General features: G+C 35.6%; 1 protein-coding gene across 1 annotated transcript; it reads right to left on the reverse strand.

The window, feature by feature from the left end:
* Window positions 1–16,430: 16,430 nt before the first annotated feature.
* Window positions 16,431–16,931, reverse strand: LOC150097466 (zinc finger BED domain-containing protein 5-like). The gene has a single exon (XM_090406929.1). It carries the CDS (start codon window positions 16,929–16,931, stop codon window positions 16,431–16,433), a length of 501 nt encoding a protein of 166 aa, XP_090263055.1.
* Between the last annotated feature and the right edge of the window lie 293 nt (window positions 16,932–17,224).

The following is a 17,224-nucleotide window of genomic DNA, read 5'->3' on the forward strand; positions in this document are numbered from 1 at the left end:
TTAAACTTTATCACTTATACACGTCCACACAACTGCAAATAATACCCACACAGTACATCATGTAAGCTTAGAACTCGTTGATGTGGAAATGTTTCAGAAATATTACTAGTTTTTATCGCAGATTTACTCAGTATGGACACCGGGTATCAGGCACTGGTAGGTGGGAACGGGAAGGCCATAGGGCAGTGGGAAGTTGTAGGAGGAGACAGCTACGAGACGGTATTTAGGTCTCAGTAAGCAGCCTTCTATGCTCAGAAATTCTATGTTATCACATTAAATAATCACACTGTTCAGATTTTCCATGCTGCTCGGATAACAGTAGTGAGGGGAGTGTTTCCAGACCCAGCGTACGAAAGAAGGGAGTGTCCGTAAAGTACATTTCTGTGAAGATATCAAACCGCCTTGTGTAGAGTGAAGTGGAATGCAAACACCTTTGTTGACAGCAAAAGTGCCAACATACCCTTCCGAAAGTCTCACTTCTTTCTTTGAAATCGCAGTATTTTCCACATTAAAAATTACAGTAATTTTTTGAGGTCGTTACAGAAACAGTAAGGATTCTTTGGATGTTTTTCATTCATTAAAATCTGTTCTCCGCAGATAATTCTTTGACATTCTCCTCTACAGAGCTAGTTTAACTGAATATGTGTAAAAAAGAAAAGTAACCCTTGAAGGTAGATAATTATTTCCGCATTCACCTCCGTATTGCAGTCAGAGCAATAGCATCCATTAATAGGAAAGAACTTGCTTCCATCCCATCTAGATCGTCAAATCAAATTAATCGGTGTCATACTGAGATAGAAATTTTTTGCCCGCATCACCTTCACAAAACAGGCATGCTGATCAGAGAATATCTGCATTAATAGATATAACAGACTATCGAAAACAAGATTAAACTGTCCTATCAATTGCCAAAAATTAGGCCTGAATAAGCCTTTGCAGTAGGTATTTAAATGTTTGTAATATTATACATTTTGTAAACTGGATAAATTGCTCTTAGGTGACACGTGACGCCATTTATATAATTTCAAAATGTAAACTGAAATACAAAATACGCAATTGGAATTAGAAGTTAATCAGTCGTATGAAGCATTGGACTTAGTACGTAAAAAGATATGTTGCGATTTATCAGCGTAACTGATTGTTGCTAGTGTAGGGATTAGTGATATCTTTTGATAACTCAAAAACATTTATTGCAAATATCTTCCTAAGCGTATCCTTGTTATACTAATATTAAGATAAATCATAAAGTTATTTGGTTTTCATTACTCCAACGAAATCTAGTCAGTTCCTGTAGAAGAATTGGATGAATATCTTGGGCTAATCTTTATCTCGCTCCTAACGAATAGCTAACGTAATCCTTACTGAAAAACGAGGACCTTCGTTTTCCATCCCCACAAAACTCCGCTCGCTGTCGTTCTCCAACGAATGTGCTACAGTAGTTCAACATGAAAATTCGTGATATTTTAAAAAGGTTAAAACATAAAAAAAGATTTTTTCATTCAGATTATATAGCAGTCTGCAAGTCTGCAAAATAACCATAACAAATTCAAATGTGACTTTAATAGGACCAAAATGTGACTTTAATAGTACAAAGAGCAGTAAAGACAATGAAGACTGGTCCTTCTTCAAGGCTATATTTTTATGTCAATAATATTAACGTATTAGCGTGGTGGTGGGCTTAAGGCTAGATAATACGAAACTGCTCTAGAGACCAACTATAGAACTTTTTAAGTCCTATCAGTACGCAAAGTGTGGTTTCAAAGTGGGTTATGAAATTCGTCTGCCAACCTAAAGGCATTTACAAAATTTTATGGGCTGGGCGGGATGCAAAGTCGTACCTGTTGGTTGAATAGTGGATACACTATCCGCTCAGCAAACCAGGTTGGCAAATTCTGTTCTTCCACCCCTCAGTTTCTATCATCTACATAGATTATTCCATCGTAATACCAACTAAAGATGAAATTGACATACTGACATCGGTCTTCTCTTCCAAAGCTTGTAAGGAAGATCAAAATGATCTCGCAATGCAAGTAGAGCTCATTGTGTCTTCTGATTTTTCACTAAACATTAGAAGAATCCTTAATATATTAACAATACTCATGGTTCAGTTGGTTTCTTTCACTTGTACTTAAAAAAAAAGATTATCAGGTAAGTTTATCAACACCCAACGTCTCCTCCCACCTGGACGTTCACTAATGAATTAGTGAACGTTCAGGTGGGCTTTCATTTTTGTAATCGCTAAAACAATTTACATTTCCAAGGCATTTGAGTGACACTGGTATATAAGTCTGCTTACCAAGCTGTTATCGTATAATCTCCCTTCTACTCTCTGCAGTTCATTGGCAAGTTATATGCTGCCTTAATGGATCTCTTGAGATGTTCCAGCACTCTGTATCCTCAACCACGCTGTTTCTCTTAGCATTAATAATCTTCTCTTATTAATCTTCAGTTCCGTCCATAGGCTTGCTGTCGATAGAACGGTCCCTTCCCTTTCTTCATTTGACAAACTCTGCAGTGCTGAAATGATTCAAACTGCAGTGTCTTAAACCCTGAACTTCTCGTGCACTTCGATGCTAAAATGCAGTCGTGTCGTATATCTCGTTAAAAATACGTTAAATTTACGACATGCAATTATTAATAATTACAAGTCGTAATCTAAATAATCTTTGTGAAAAGTAAAGTACATTAAAATGTTAATGTATAATAGAAATATGACAGAGCAGCCACTAAATATAGCTCTGTTGATTTATGTTGTTCATGAGCAAATAGCTGAGCAAATAGCTGAGCAAATAGCTGGGAGAAATATGCTAGATCATATGATCTGGGCTAATTCACATGAAGAAATGAAGAAATTATTGATCCATACTCTGTAGATACATAAACTGTATATACATACATACTTAATCCTTAAATATTCTTTCGGTATAAATGAAATTTAGAATGGAAAAGAGCTGAATACTATAGCTTAACCTTTTCGGTTGTCCAAATCACTGAATGATGTACAGCACTCCAATTCTAATTACCTTCCCCATCATAACTCACTTCTACTGTAAACTGTAAAGGATTCCAGAGAACGAAAGACAAAATAGTTTCTATAGAGGTTATTATGCAGGTGTATCAGTCCATGACTTACTTGTACCACCCATCTGCTGTTCTGAAAGGTGACGCTAGAAAGGATACCCAAAGTCCTTCGTTTTGACTAATATAATCTCACCTAGAGAGTTTGCTATTGTCAAAAAATGCTTTGATAAGCATTTGAATGACGTGCATTCAACGTCTCCCTATCAAGCGCATTTCCAAGGAACAATGGCCGGGAGACTGATAAGGCAAAAAAAAAAAAAAAAAAAAACTTTAAATAAAGCAATTTAAATTGTTCTTTATGTGATACTTTCTTTTCAGCAATGACCCACTCATTTTTAAATGAAAAAATTATTGGTCCATACTGTGATCCCGGATTCCTCCAATAAATTGGAAAAAAACCGCTTATTATTGAATATACGAGGCTAAAATCTAGTATTTTATAATTTTATCCAAACACTTTTAAGTCAATCCAAAATTGCATTAATGCTATCTGTTCTTAGAAGAACATCCTATTCGGTTGTTCTAACAACGAAGCATGTGCTATTTCTTTAACTTTTTTCATAACGGAATGAATCTTCTTTTTTTTTTTATTTTAGCAACGATCTCTTCAATATCTGTGTGCATCTTCCTCATCAGATAAGCAGAAAATGTCGCCTGATCGAAAATATTTATTTCTGGCCATCCAGGTAGTGAACATTCTAATATATACATTATAATGCAGTAGGAGAACACATGAGGTGTCCATATTGGGAATTGCATCTATCATCGTGGTTCGATACTGAGCCAACTCATTATTGAATAGGCGTTGATATTATACATACCCATACAGCCATAGACAGCTATCTCAGAGAAATTACTGTTTAATTAAATCTACATAATCATAAAGCTGAGCAGATATGATTGCTTTAGTTTACAGTTTTTTTTTTGAAATTGCTTGAACTTGGAGATAATCTTTCTAATGATGAAATAATACTCGTGAATACTCGTCTGGAGAGAACCTTCAGCATCTTGGACAGGGAATTATTATCTAAAGACAATAATACCCTAAGGCGAGGTTCGGATGGTGTGCGATTGAGAAGAATTTCAAATATAAGTTCTTGAAATGATGCTAATGAACACATCGGTGAACGGGGTCGAGCATTGTCACTTATATCAAATAACACCCTCTGACATTAATTCTCAAATAGTGAGTTTCCTTTTCTCTTTTAAACCTTTCCATTCATTTGCATTTTTCTTCATACTTTTAATATCCTTCTGTAAATCTTGAAGGATTTGATCTCTTCCGAAATAAAAGTCTGATGGCATTGTTCACTCCCCGTGCAGAACGCAGGATTTGGAGATTTTCCTATAGAATGCACGAGACCCAATGAGTACCAGCAACCGGGAAAACATGTTTAGACTTGTTTGTAAGTGTAAACATGCTTGAAAGAGCATTCTAAAATACTATTATTACATGCAATTTACCTTTATTTATTTATTTTAAATTTCATTGCATAACTTTGTTTGCCAAATTGCCTTTATTTGGCAAACAAATTTAAATATTCCTGGAGAATTTACCTTGCAGCAGGTCGACTAATATAAAGATTAGGTTAAGTTATGTTAATGAGGCTTGGCATTGCAGTCTGAGCATTTGTAAATAGTTTACTTATGATATATGGATGTTTTAATGTTTGAATGATATCTTAATGTTTATTCAATTCTGCTTTTTTAACCCAAATTAAGAAGTTATTCTGAATCATGAAAATTACATATGGGGATGAGAAGATATTCTCTCTCTCTCTCTCTCTCTCTCTCTTATCGTCGCATTTTCGTCGTGCCCCAGTGATATCGCGAAACGAAATGTTACGATTCTGCCACGTCTGTTTACTGCCGTCGATTCACTGCTTGACCTCCAAAAGAGAAACCGGACTCCAGAGATCACCCCGAGGTGTGCATTCATCATAGGAATCGGCAAAACGGTTTTGCCACAAATAAAACCGGATATATTTGTCTGTTATACCGACCCAGTTCAGAAGGTGTGCTTTACGATGGTGTTGTTGACCTTGGTTGAGCGAGCTTTACTTGAGTCGATGTTTGGTCGGGGCATGTACGGTACGTAGGACTCGTTTTGTTGTATTTGTAGAGCCAGTCGTGGAAGATGATCCTCGTCAGCAAACATCTTTAATGAAAACTATGCGATTTATTCCTGAGAAATATTGATATTATATAAAGAACAACAATCGGCATTAGTTCGTATACGATTTATGCTTATCGTAATCGTAAACAATCGCAGGAAATATTTGCAGTCAAATTATTATCACGCATATTTAGCGAGTTTGCCTTAGTTGATGTCATTTTTCAAGCAACTAAATAACACAAACTTATCGGTATATTTTTTTGCAATTATAATACAAATTAAATATTTGTGAAAATGTTATTAGTGACACTTTAAGGTAAATTATCTTATCCCACTTATATTCCCTTATTTGTTAATCCGAATGGCCTGTTTCGTCGAAGTGGTAACTTGGTTTTGCTTAACCTAGTTTATTGTCTACGTGATTATTATATCTCTAAATAATGCTAATATAAAATACATGTAAAGGAGTCTTTGTACACTGCGTGTGTTCTCAGACCGGTTTGTCCCTGTTTTGGGGAAAACCCAAGTTTCTGAGAGAAAATAAAAATAAAAATAAAAATTTTTTATTATGAAACCGCTATGTTATGAAACCGCTTAATGCATTTTCCATTAGATTAACTCTTATAAATGTTCCTCGCATTGTAATTAATATTCCTCGTATTAATAAAATACAAAATCGTTGTCATTGATTTCAAATTGCATCCTCAACACCTAAGACTAATGAATTATATGTGCATGTGTTCTTTTCGTTGGTTTGCGTGTTTTGCAGGATGAAAAACTCGAGTTTCCTCAGAAAAGAAAAAAACCGTTCTACCTCAGCAGAAACCAATTGACTCAACTTGAGATGAAAAACCATATAATGTTCATTATTCACATCCTTGACGAGATTAGAATCCAAGTCTTTCCAACCGAAGGACATCATCGATACCTCGAGAACTACGAAGGCTCCAATAAGAGATGATAAAACCCATAATAAGCATTCGTTATTCTCCCCTTAATAACTCATTCGTCTCATTCTAATATTTGTTAATAATTAAAAAAAAAACTAGTCTGAAAGCACTATTGTTACAAAAATTATGCATATACTGTTTGTATTCCATTGGCTGTCACGAATTATATTGTTGGTTGTCGTTACATTGTCTGCTATCAAACATCATCGGACACGTGAACATATAAACAAAAGATGCTCTTATTGATAGAAATTAATACTGTTGTTCCATCTTTGGCCGTATTAACTGCTTCATTGCGCAGTGGAATACTTTCTACTGATTTCTAACTGAATGTTGGTGGTATTTTCTCTATTATTTTTTTTAAAGGATTTGTAAGTTCCGCTAATGAAGAGGCAGTCTCAAGTGCTCCAAATCTGATAGAAAACATCTATGGAATGAACTGTAAGTTCCTTCCACAGATGTTTTCTATCAGATTGAGGTCAGAGACTATACTGATTTTAATGTTCAGATGTTATTCTATTAAAACCACGTCTTTGCAATTATTGCTTTGCCCACAAATTAGAACGTGTACAGTTATATAACAACGTAACTTAGCACTCGTGATTCCGCACTATGATCAGATGACTCGTAATCCATACCACAAGAAGTACCCTACATCATTACACTTCTGCTTTCAAACTCTGTCGTTGGGAAAAAACACTTAGGTAAAAAGAATTCTTCAGGCATTCCCCATATCCAAATATAGGGTGTCCCAAAATTCACGCAATATTTAAATTTAGCGCCAGTAAAGTGTGGCCAACGAGAAAAAAAAAGACAACGTGACAGCTGACAGTTCAGGGTTATTAAAAATGGAGCGCTACATGAAAGAACAACGCATTTTCATTGTTGAGCAATATTTTAAAAATAATGAAGGTTTGGCAGCTACAGCTCGCAATTTTCGTACAAAATATGGTCGGAATAGTGATTTAATTTCATCAACTGTGAAAAGATTAATTAAAAAATTCAAGGAAACTGGATCAATTAGTGACCTTATACACTATGGCCGTCCTTCAACAAGTCGTTCAACAGAAAACATCGAAGCAGTTCGTGAGCGTGTTGCTGAGAGTCCAGGAACATCAATTCGGCACCTTGGTCTTGAATTCGGCATTTCGAGAAGCTCTCTACAGCGTATTCTCACGAAAGTTTGCATCTTTATGCTTACAAAGTTCAATTGACTCAAGAACTGAAGCCTACTGACCACACACAGCGAAGAGAGTTCGTTGAATGGATTATGGAACAACAACAAGTGGATGCTTATTTTTTCGAACAAAATCATCTTCAGCGATGAGGCTCATTTTCATCTTGATGGCTTCGTTAATCGACAAAATTGTCGCATTTGGGGTTCAGAAAATCCACGAGTGATTGTTGAGAAACAAATGCATCCACAAAGTGTCACTGTTTGGTGCGGATTTTGGGCTGGAGGCATCATCGGTCCATTCTTCTTCGAAAATGCGGCTGGTAAGGCAATAACAGTTAATGGTGCTCGCTATCGCGACATGATAATCCCGTTTTTTGTGCCTAAATTGCAAGATATGGATGTGGACGACATGTGGTTTCAACAAGACGGTGCCACATGCCATACAGCCCGAGAAACAATTCAATTATTGCATGAGTCATTTCCTGGTCGTGTAATTTCCCGTTTTGGTGATCAGAATTGGCCGCACAGATCATGTGACTTAACGCCGTTGAACTTTTTTCTTTGGGGTTTTTTGAAGTCTAAGGTTTATGTCAACAAGCCCACGACCACCCATGCCTTGAAGGAGGAAATTGAGCGCTGTATCAACGAAATTCAGCCACGTTTATGCAAAATGGTCATGGAAAATTTCGACAAAAGAGTGCATATGTGCCAGCAAAGCCGTGGAGGCCATTTACCCGATATGCTATTCCATGCATAACCCTATACTGTATACTTTATGAATCAATAAGAAATTACCATTTTTAATTAAAAACCTGTGTTTTCTATCAAAATTACTTCTTGCATGAATTTTGGGACACCCTCTATATGCATTAGCTTGAATGAGCTCGTAGTCCTGTCGTTTGCTTCACAGGATCGATTTCCATTGTTGATGAGCCAGATTATGTACTTTTTTCACGTATTGATGGATGATTTATGTAGTTGTTGTTCATCGAGGCTTGTGAACTGCGACTATTCTATGATGATCATGGTATGCAATAGGCTATATGTCGTGCAAGCACACGAGATTGCGTGTAGCTTCTCGGATTTCCAAACACATTTTCCAGAGGAAGTGAGGTAACCAGCTTCTCAAGGAGCGTTGGATTCTTCAGTAGGCTCACCTCATTTTATCTTCAGCTCTGCGTTTCCTATGCCATTTCTTCAATGCGTTGCCAACTGTGTACTTAATGTTTAATTATTGCTAAATAGACATTTGCACACATCTGACTATAATTCTATTGAATGTTATAATTTCCTTTCTATGTACCAACCATTCAGAATACAAGTTATTTTACAAGTTTTAAACGACTTCAGACCAAACGATTGATCCCCCTTCAGACGTTACCAAATTTACATATTATGTGTCAGCATTATTTTTCCTTGTAATTAAGATATGTTCAATGATTATTTTATAGTATACTTTTCTTCACCAGAAAAACCATCATTACAATTTATTTTATTTTATTTTATTTTATTTATTTACAAACTAAACTACAAGATATTTATATTATACAATTCAAGTTGTACAATTCAATATACAATATTTTACAATACAATTCAAGTATTACTATAATTTTCTGTTGGGACTTACACTTATTTTTGGCTATTTATTTTGTTATAGTTAAATAAAATGTTTTCTCATATATGCTAGTATAGTAGAGTAGAGTACATTTCGGATAATTTTTGTAGTTAACAATAAGTTACTAGTTTTATTGATATAGACATAACAATAGATTCGTTATATTCATAAAAAGGTTACCATTATAAATATATTAATATACATTTATAAATTATGGCCTTTAACCGACTTTAATCCATCAGGGAATAACCGTCATCATTATAAGAGTGTATTTTTGGATTGTCTTATGCTTCAGATGTACCTCGGATGTCTTCTCTAGACCTTTTTAGCCAATGGGTACAACCCAGTAAAATAGAAAAAATAACGTTACCCATCTCCTTCTTCACCAGACACACAGAATCATAAAAAATATATTCCCATCCTTTCTAAAATACATTACCCACCTTTATCCATTCTCCTCAGGTTGAATTTCATCCTCTAACAACATGCCAGAGTGTAAAAAGTTCCATGTACATGCCACGTAGCCTACTGCGGACATACACCAGAAGATCACTTAACATCCACATTGTAGGACATAAAAACTGCATTCACAGTCCTCAATATTCAAATCAGGATTGGTAAACTACGGTATGGATACTCATCACATTACATTAAAAGGAAGAATACTATGCTGCACACAGAAGTGATCGAAGGTTCTGCAAATCTGGGAGATCGTTTTTAGAATCTGCATCGGCTATAAAATATTCTCAAACCCTCATTATATATGGTTGCTGTAATGCAGCAAAGATGTGGGTGAACATCATTTTTAGAACACCTGTAACCTAACATCTCTGAATACGTTTACAGACCCAGATTACAGGCCTTTACGATATTATACTGTACGATATTATTTATTTATTTTGTTTAAGTTTACAATTGAATTTTTCCAGAACTGCCTGATTAGTGCGATGTTTAATAACAAGCATATTTTTGTGTTCTGTAGATGTTTGAAATCTGTAACGAAATGTTAACAGCTCAATAAATAATTTAATTTAATTTATTCATTTAGTGTTTTTCATAATGCGAAAGCACAACAATAAATAATTGCTAACATCTAAACCGCTTATATAGTTATTCTATATAAACGATTATATAGATTAGGTTTACTGTCTGGTACTAATTTACGACACCACGGTTGAGAAGCATTGCTATACAGTGTTATACGTCCGATCTGATCGCTGTCTGGCAGACTTTTATGTGTTCTTCATCAAGAATGCCATTGTCTGTAGGAATATATCTCTCGGTATTTCCATACATAACGTTTCGTAGCATTTTAGGTTACCATATTCTCGTATGAGTTTAAAAAATTGTCGCTCTAGTATTTCGACATACCACATTTGTGACTATTTCAAGTTGAAATGAATAGAGTATTATTTTAAATGATACCAAACTGTCTCATCCTTTTCTGTGCAAGTGGACTCGGTGATTAATGTTTTACATATTGCCATAAAACATCGTGGACTAGAAGCAACTGTTTAAGTCTGCATATAAAAAAGAGGAATAAAAGTCCTGATTTTATTATCTTGTTTCATGAGAGGCGTTGTCCTAAAAATAACTCACTCCGAATTTGCAAAACAAAATAATTATGGATAAAACTGTAACGAAAATAGAAATTATCTTATCAAACAGTGCCTATGGAAATACGGTACCTTCTGTTCATTAGGCAAAAAGGCCTTTCTCTTACTGCATTACATTCCTGTAAACCTAATTTTGGTCATCAGAGTGTGAGTTTTTTTTCTCTCTCTCTCTCTCTATCTTTCAATCTCCATAGTCTGCTTGGTTTGCATTCTACGGCTGGTTCATCTATTCTGCAGGGGAGAAAAACCCAAGTTTCAGAAGTAAAATAATAATAATAAATAAAAATAAATAAAAAAACTGGGCGACCTCATATTAGACCCATTTTCAGATGGAGAGAATTTATTAAAAAAACGTTTGTATGTACTTCGCATCCTAAGGGGAACATGAACGTAAATCTTTTCAACCCAAAGTGTTTCGTCACTAAAGGTGTCCTGTTGTCTTATTGCCTAGGTAGCTCTCTCTCTCTCTCTCTCTCGTGTGTGTGTGTGGGCGTGCGTGTGTGTTTGTGTGTGTGTCCCTATTCCCCGTGGCCCTGCAGTCCTACTGACACTACTCGATAGTGACCTGAAGAAATCCAGTATTGCTTTCATTGGAACACAACCAATTTGTATACAAATGTGTAAAACAGGCATCATGACTGGACATCTCTGTGGTCGTGCGCTGATGTAACAGTATGTACAGGGGAAGTAAGAACTGTGTCATCATACCTGACGTTTGAGTACAGCTGACCCCATGAAAGGTGGAGACCTTCTTTAATGGGACAACGGTAATGCAGGAAATAATCCTAAAACAGTACTCTCTCTCTCTCTCTCTCTCTCTCTCTCTCTCTCTCTAGTGCACTTGTTCTATTCCGTGGTGATCACAATATTATATATTTTAATATGTAATTTCCGTTTTTAAATAGATTTCCGGTAGTATTTCACCTACCTGTACTATCTATCGACGTTCAGGAGCGCTATACACGCACCTCAGATGAAAAAAGTGTCGCATACATAAATGATAAATCAAGCTCGTATAAACCGATTTCATCTCTAGATTTTATGGAAGTAGGATTCCCTAAATTGGTTTGGCATAATACACATATTATCGTATGAAATCGGTTTATACGAGCTTGATTTATCATTTATTTATCTAGTGCTGTTATTGCAGTTTGTCCCATTAAACGTAGAGAAGCAGAGAAAGTTCAAATAGAATAAGGTTATAACGAGTATGGGTTCGCTCTAAAGGAAGTGAAGTTAAATAGAACTATTATTATTTTGTTGCGTAAAATTGAATCATTTTTTTTCAAATGGTCGTGTGACTCCAGGTTAAAAGTATATTATATTTAGTTTTCCAGAGATTTTTTATTATTTTTTATTGTTGGGAAAAAATGATAATCAACCTATTCATCTTCAATTTGACACCGAGATGTTATCTGAGTTTTTCTAGTGAATCAGCGATCACCAGACCGTGTAAAAAACGGATGGATGTCGTTACTTATAAAGGTGAAAGAAACTGGTAACAGAGAATTTAGTAAGAAAATTAGAACGATATGTACTTTAAAAATCAGTTGATTAGAGATGCCAACGTAATAATATGTTGGATTGCCATACTTCCATATCCCCCAGGAACGTATCTACACCCTCTCAAGTGTGTGATAACTAACTCTTCTAATTCCGTTAGATTTGTTGGAGCTAAATCCCTGTTACAAACATCTCGTTCCACCACCTCCCAAATACGAGGGGTCTGGAAAGTTCTTGATATTAAAGCAATTGATATAACCACAAGAAAGAACACACGAGGATATAAGAACATGAGTTACTTCATAACTCTGCTTCTAGTATGTTCTTTCTTGTGGTTATATCAATTTCTTTAATATCATTTTTGTTCTAGATGTTTATCGGAACTTTCATGCCCCCCCCCTTTATGTCCAATATGACTGAAATTCCTTCAGTGAGTGGATTAATCCATTATAATAAAGTTACTACCATGCTGTATGTAATCATTCCTGAAAGATATATACATTGTATCATAGTGTGTTATCCTATTGGAAGTGTCTATTTCGCACTTCCAATAGGATAACACACTATGCAGGATAAACGATTAATGAACATCAATTGGTATACTTGGTCAGTAATCGCAGCATTCAGATCTTGTTCTTTTGTATCGAGGGAACTAAAGAGAGCCAGAAAAACCCATGTACTAGGCCTTTCACTACACTGCAGTCATTGTAATGACCAAATACGATGACTTCATCTTCATATTGCTTTAATCTTTCTTTAGTGTCTAATGCTGATATTCCTTCTTCTACTTTAGCCGTAGTTGCTTGTTTTGGTTGGACAGATGTGAGATCCTTAATAGTTGTCTAATGTTATACCCATTTGGGGAAGTTCCTGTTGCATTGCTTATTTAGATACACTTCCTCTCACGCCATTGTATTTTGCTGCCATTTGATGAACTGAAACACATCTATTGGACTTAATGCTCCTATCAGTCCTCTATTTGTGTCTACTACATAAACAGATATTGACTTTTTGTTTTCTGTTCATCACACTATTCCAGTCGAGTCCAGTCCGATATACCATTCCCAAAAAAATTACCGTATTTATAGTCGGTTCTTTCCTTCTGGTGGATTCCATTCAGGTTCGAGTTTTCCTGATGAATGTATGTAAAGTAAAAAAATCGAAGAAAGCGATAATGGGATGAGCATATCGATATTACACATGGATCACACTTAGAAGTCCAGTTTTATTCATTTTATACTTAGTGACAGGGTACGTCACTAAGTATAAAATGATGATGGGATGCTCCTCAATGAGTTCACAGGCTAAGATGAAGAAATACTGTGGATGGCAGAAGAAACAGTCCATGGACTCTAGAGGGAATTTTAAGAATTGTCAGAAAAGCATTAAATGAGGATGACTAAAATCAGTATTGTAAAATCAAGCTCTTTGTGAAGAGATGAGAAGAAATACATAAAATGTAAACATTCTAGCGCTTCGGTAGTGCAATTGGAAGAACGATGGAGATGGAATATGCACCCTTCAGCTGCAAAAAGACCTAAGCTCAATTCCCATCATCACAAAATATTTAGATATATAATCTTTATATCTGAAGATGAGCTAAGTGACATTTGCAGTTGAAATTAAGTTCTAACGGCCTCATATGGGAGCAGGCAAACCGGCCGTAGAACGCACCCAGTTAAAGACAAAAAATAGTGTGTATAGATTGCAATGCAGTCGGTAATGTGTAATGTACATAATGACTCATGTAGTGTAAAGTAGTCTCTCGAGATGGGTGTTGGAATGTACTGAGGCGTAAAATAATAATAAATGCTAAGAAAATACTGTTAAATTACACGTGAGAAGTAAGGTGTATCATGAAAGAGGAGACGAAAATTAGTTCCTATGGAAAACATGTTGATAAGGAGAAAGGAAAGCTATGCATATGAAAAAAAAATGGAAAGGAAAACAGAAAGAAGCCGGTGTCCGAGGTAAGAATCGAAATCATGTGTACATAAGAGAAAAACAAGGTAAGGAGAAAATTATGGACTAAGACTCAATGATCGGAGGAGTACTTAAAGAACGTATAACAGAATTATGTTTTCCTAGCGCAAAAATTAATGATATTAGTCATGCCATTCGAATGCAGAAAAGTAAGGCGAAAGAACTTACTGACTTGGTTAGCACAAATGATTTGAGAAGATAGAAGTATTCTATGAGGGAGGATGTGAGGGAATTCTTGAACGAAGCAAACATTAAGAGTTGCAGACTCATGAACAGTACAAGGCTCAGGCAAGAAAGGTGACCGGCGTGGTAAAAAAAGGCATCATCATTATAACACTAATTACCGGCATAGACCATATTGGTCTGTTCCGGTCTCATTATCCATCCAATATCCTTTTTTGAGGTCTACCCTTTCCAATTGGCTTATATTTTAGTATCTGTTTAGGGTGTGAGGTGTTGGCATTCGGTTTACATGTTCAATTCATTTTTGTTTATAATTGTTTAGTTTTTCTTCTATTGATTTTGTTTTTAGTTCTTTTAAAATGTCTTCGTTCCTTTTTTGTATAATGTGCATTTTGCAGTTCTCGTAAATCTCATTTCACTTGTTTTTATTCTTTGTTTATCTTGTTTGTTTATTGCCCAAATTTCACTGCTATATAATAATGTGGGCACTGCTAAAGTATTGTATATTTTCAAGCGTTTCTTTTTATATTCTATTTGGGTTGAGTGTCCTATTTATCAGGCCTATAATCTGTAAAAATTTTGAAGTTTTTAATTTTATGTCTTTTTCTCCTGCATATAATATTTCACATCCAAAATAATTGAAATTATTTATCTGTTATATTATTTTATTATTAATAACTATTTTGCTTCTAACTGGAGTTTGGCCACAAAAAGCCATTGTTTTAGTTTTATCTATGGACATTTTCATTCCAAATTGTTCTACTATAATGTTTAAATTATATATTTCTCTTTGTAAATTGTCTTCCTTTGTCTGATATTATTACCTGATCATCTGTAAATAATAGCGTATTTATTTTATTATTCCGGGAAATTTCTATACCTTGATTGTTCAAGGCAGCGGTTCCCAACCTTTTTGATTCGCGGAGCCCTTTCTAGAATCAATTTCTATGGCGGAGCCCCTTAGGTCCATACAATAAATTCAGTTCCTCCAATTTAATCATTACATCTAATTCAATTCAAATACATATTCGTTCATTACTTGTTATTCGAAATTTTTATTATTCATTATAGAAGACAATTCCTATTTAATTTTACTAACTACAGTGTGCAACTAGAGTGCAGTAGTGCAACAGTAGACCTAAATTAAGACATGATTAAAATAACGTATAAACGTTTAATGAGACACCTGTGGTTGCATTTGTTTTGCACAGTTTTCTTATTTTAGGTTCAATTGATGATAATTACAGGCGAATTTTTGGTTCTGCATTTAAGCGGCTTCTGTATTTTGTTTTGGTACCTGTATAGGCGGAGAATCCCGCTTCACAGAGATATGTAGTTGAGAAAGGCAGCAATACTAATTTTGCTTTCTCAGACAAGATTTTGAATTCATCTTGTAAATGCAGCCAAAACTCCGGTAGACTTTGGTTTTGAAACGCGATTTTTAGTTCGCTGTGAGATGTCAAATCTATGAGGACCTCGTATTCCGCTGCGTTAAAGCTGGGTGGTTTTTTGTTCACGCTGAACACATTCAGTACCCATTTAAAGTCATCAAGCACCGTCTCTTGAGCTGTCGGAAAATAATGTTCAAACGAGTCTTTCAAAGCTTCGAGATGCGCCTGAATATTTTTCTGTATTTTTTCTTGAATCTTGATCTTATTTTCATTCAAAAAGTTTTTTGTAAGAGGGAAGCAATCGATATCTTCCTTTTCCACGCGCTCCAACCAATACAGAAGTTTCCTCTTAAAAGAAGACACTTTGGGGTTTTCATCAAAAACTATGGCAGTTTTTCCTTGCAATGATAGATTCATTTCGTCCATTTTGCTAAAAATGTCGGCCAAATACGCCAGTTTACACACCTAGTCTTCATCATTTAAAACCGTCGCCAATAGAGCGTTACAGTCCATCAAAAATGCTGCTACCTCTGCAAGCAGTTACGCTTTTCCTCGAGACAACTACCTTACTTCAGTGTGCAGCAGGAGGGACTTATGGTGGTTTCCCATATCTTCACACATTAGTTTGAAGAACCTGCTTTTAAGAGGTCGCGATTTTATATAGTTTATTATTTTTATGGCATCATTCAACACTATCATAAGCTCAGAAGGCATTTTTCTCGATATTAGAGCGTGTCTATGAAGAACGCAATGGTTGCTGCTACATTTCTTTGCGTTATCTTTAATTTTGGCAATGGCTCCAGCATTGTGACCCATCATTGCCTTTGCACCATCAGTGCATATATCTGCATAGTTTTCCGACGGTATTTCATTTGATGAGAAGAATTCATCCAAAAGATTAAATATTTCACCCCTGATGTGTCGATTGGTAGTGGTCTGCAAAGAAGAAGGTCCTGCTGATAGCTTTGTAAGTAAACATAACGAACAAATACCATTAAAACCGCCAACCCGGCGACGTCAGTCGATTCATTCATTTGTAGTGCGAATTTGGTACACTTGATGCGACTGACAAGTGTCTCTTTCACGTCATCAGCCATATCGCTGATTCGTCTAGCAACAGTGTTATTTGATAAAGGAATGTTGGAGACTAACTTAACAGCTTTTTCATCAAGCAAACATTTGACAATCTCGATTGTACAAGGTTTAATAAGAGTCTCTGCAATGGTATGAGCTTCACCAGCTCGAGCTACACGGTAACTTATTAGGTATGAAGCTTCCAGTACTTTTTCATCATTGGTTTTAGCAAGTGTTGTCATAGTTTTCTGAGAAGCCAAAATTCTTCGCACTTCTTCTTGAAAAAACCAGACGGTTCATCTTTCAACTCGGGATGGTTTCCCTCGAAATGACGCCGCAGTTTAGCAGGAAACATGGAACTGTTGGTCAACACATTCCCACAAATCACACAGAAACAAATGATGCCGACCATCATTTGTTTTTGTGAATCCCATATTCGAGTAACTTTCTTCATATTTTCGTTTTTTACTGGGAGGTCTTTCCCTTACTATCCCACTTATATCGCGTTTTGCAAACAATTATTGAGGTGATGCGG

This window comes from Typopeltis vanoorti, chromosome 17 (genome assembly GCF_054136105.1).
Source record: "Typopeltis vanoorti isolate ZY-2024b chromosome 17, IOZ_Tvanoo_1.0, whole genome shotgun sequence".
Classification (NCBI taxonomy): Eukaryota; Metazoa; Arthropoda; class Arachnida; order Uropygi; family Thelyphonidae; genus Typopeltis; species Typopeltis vanoorti.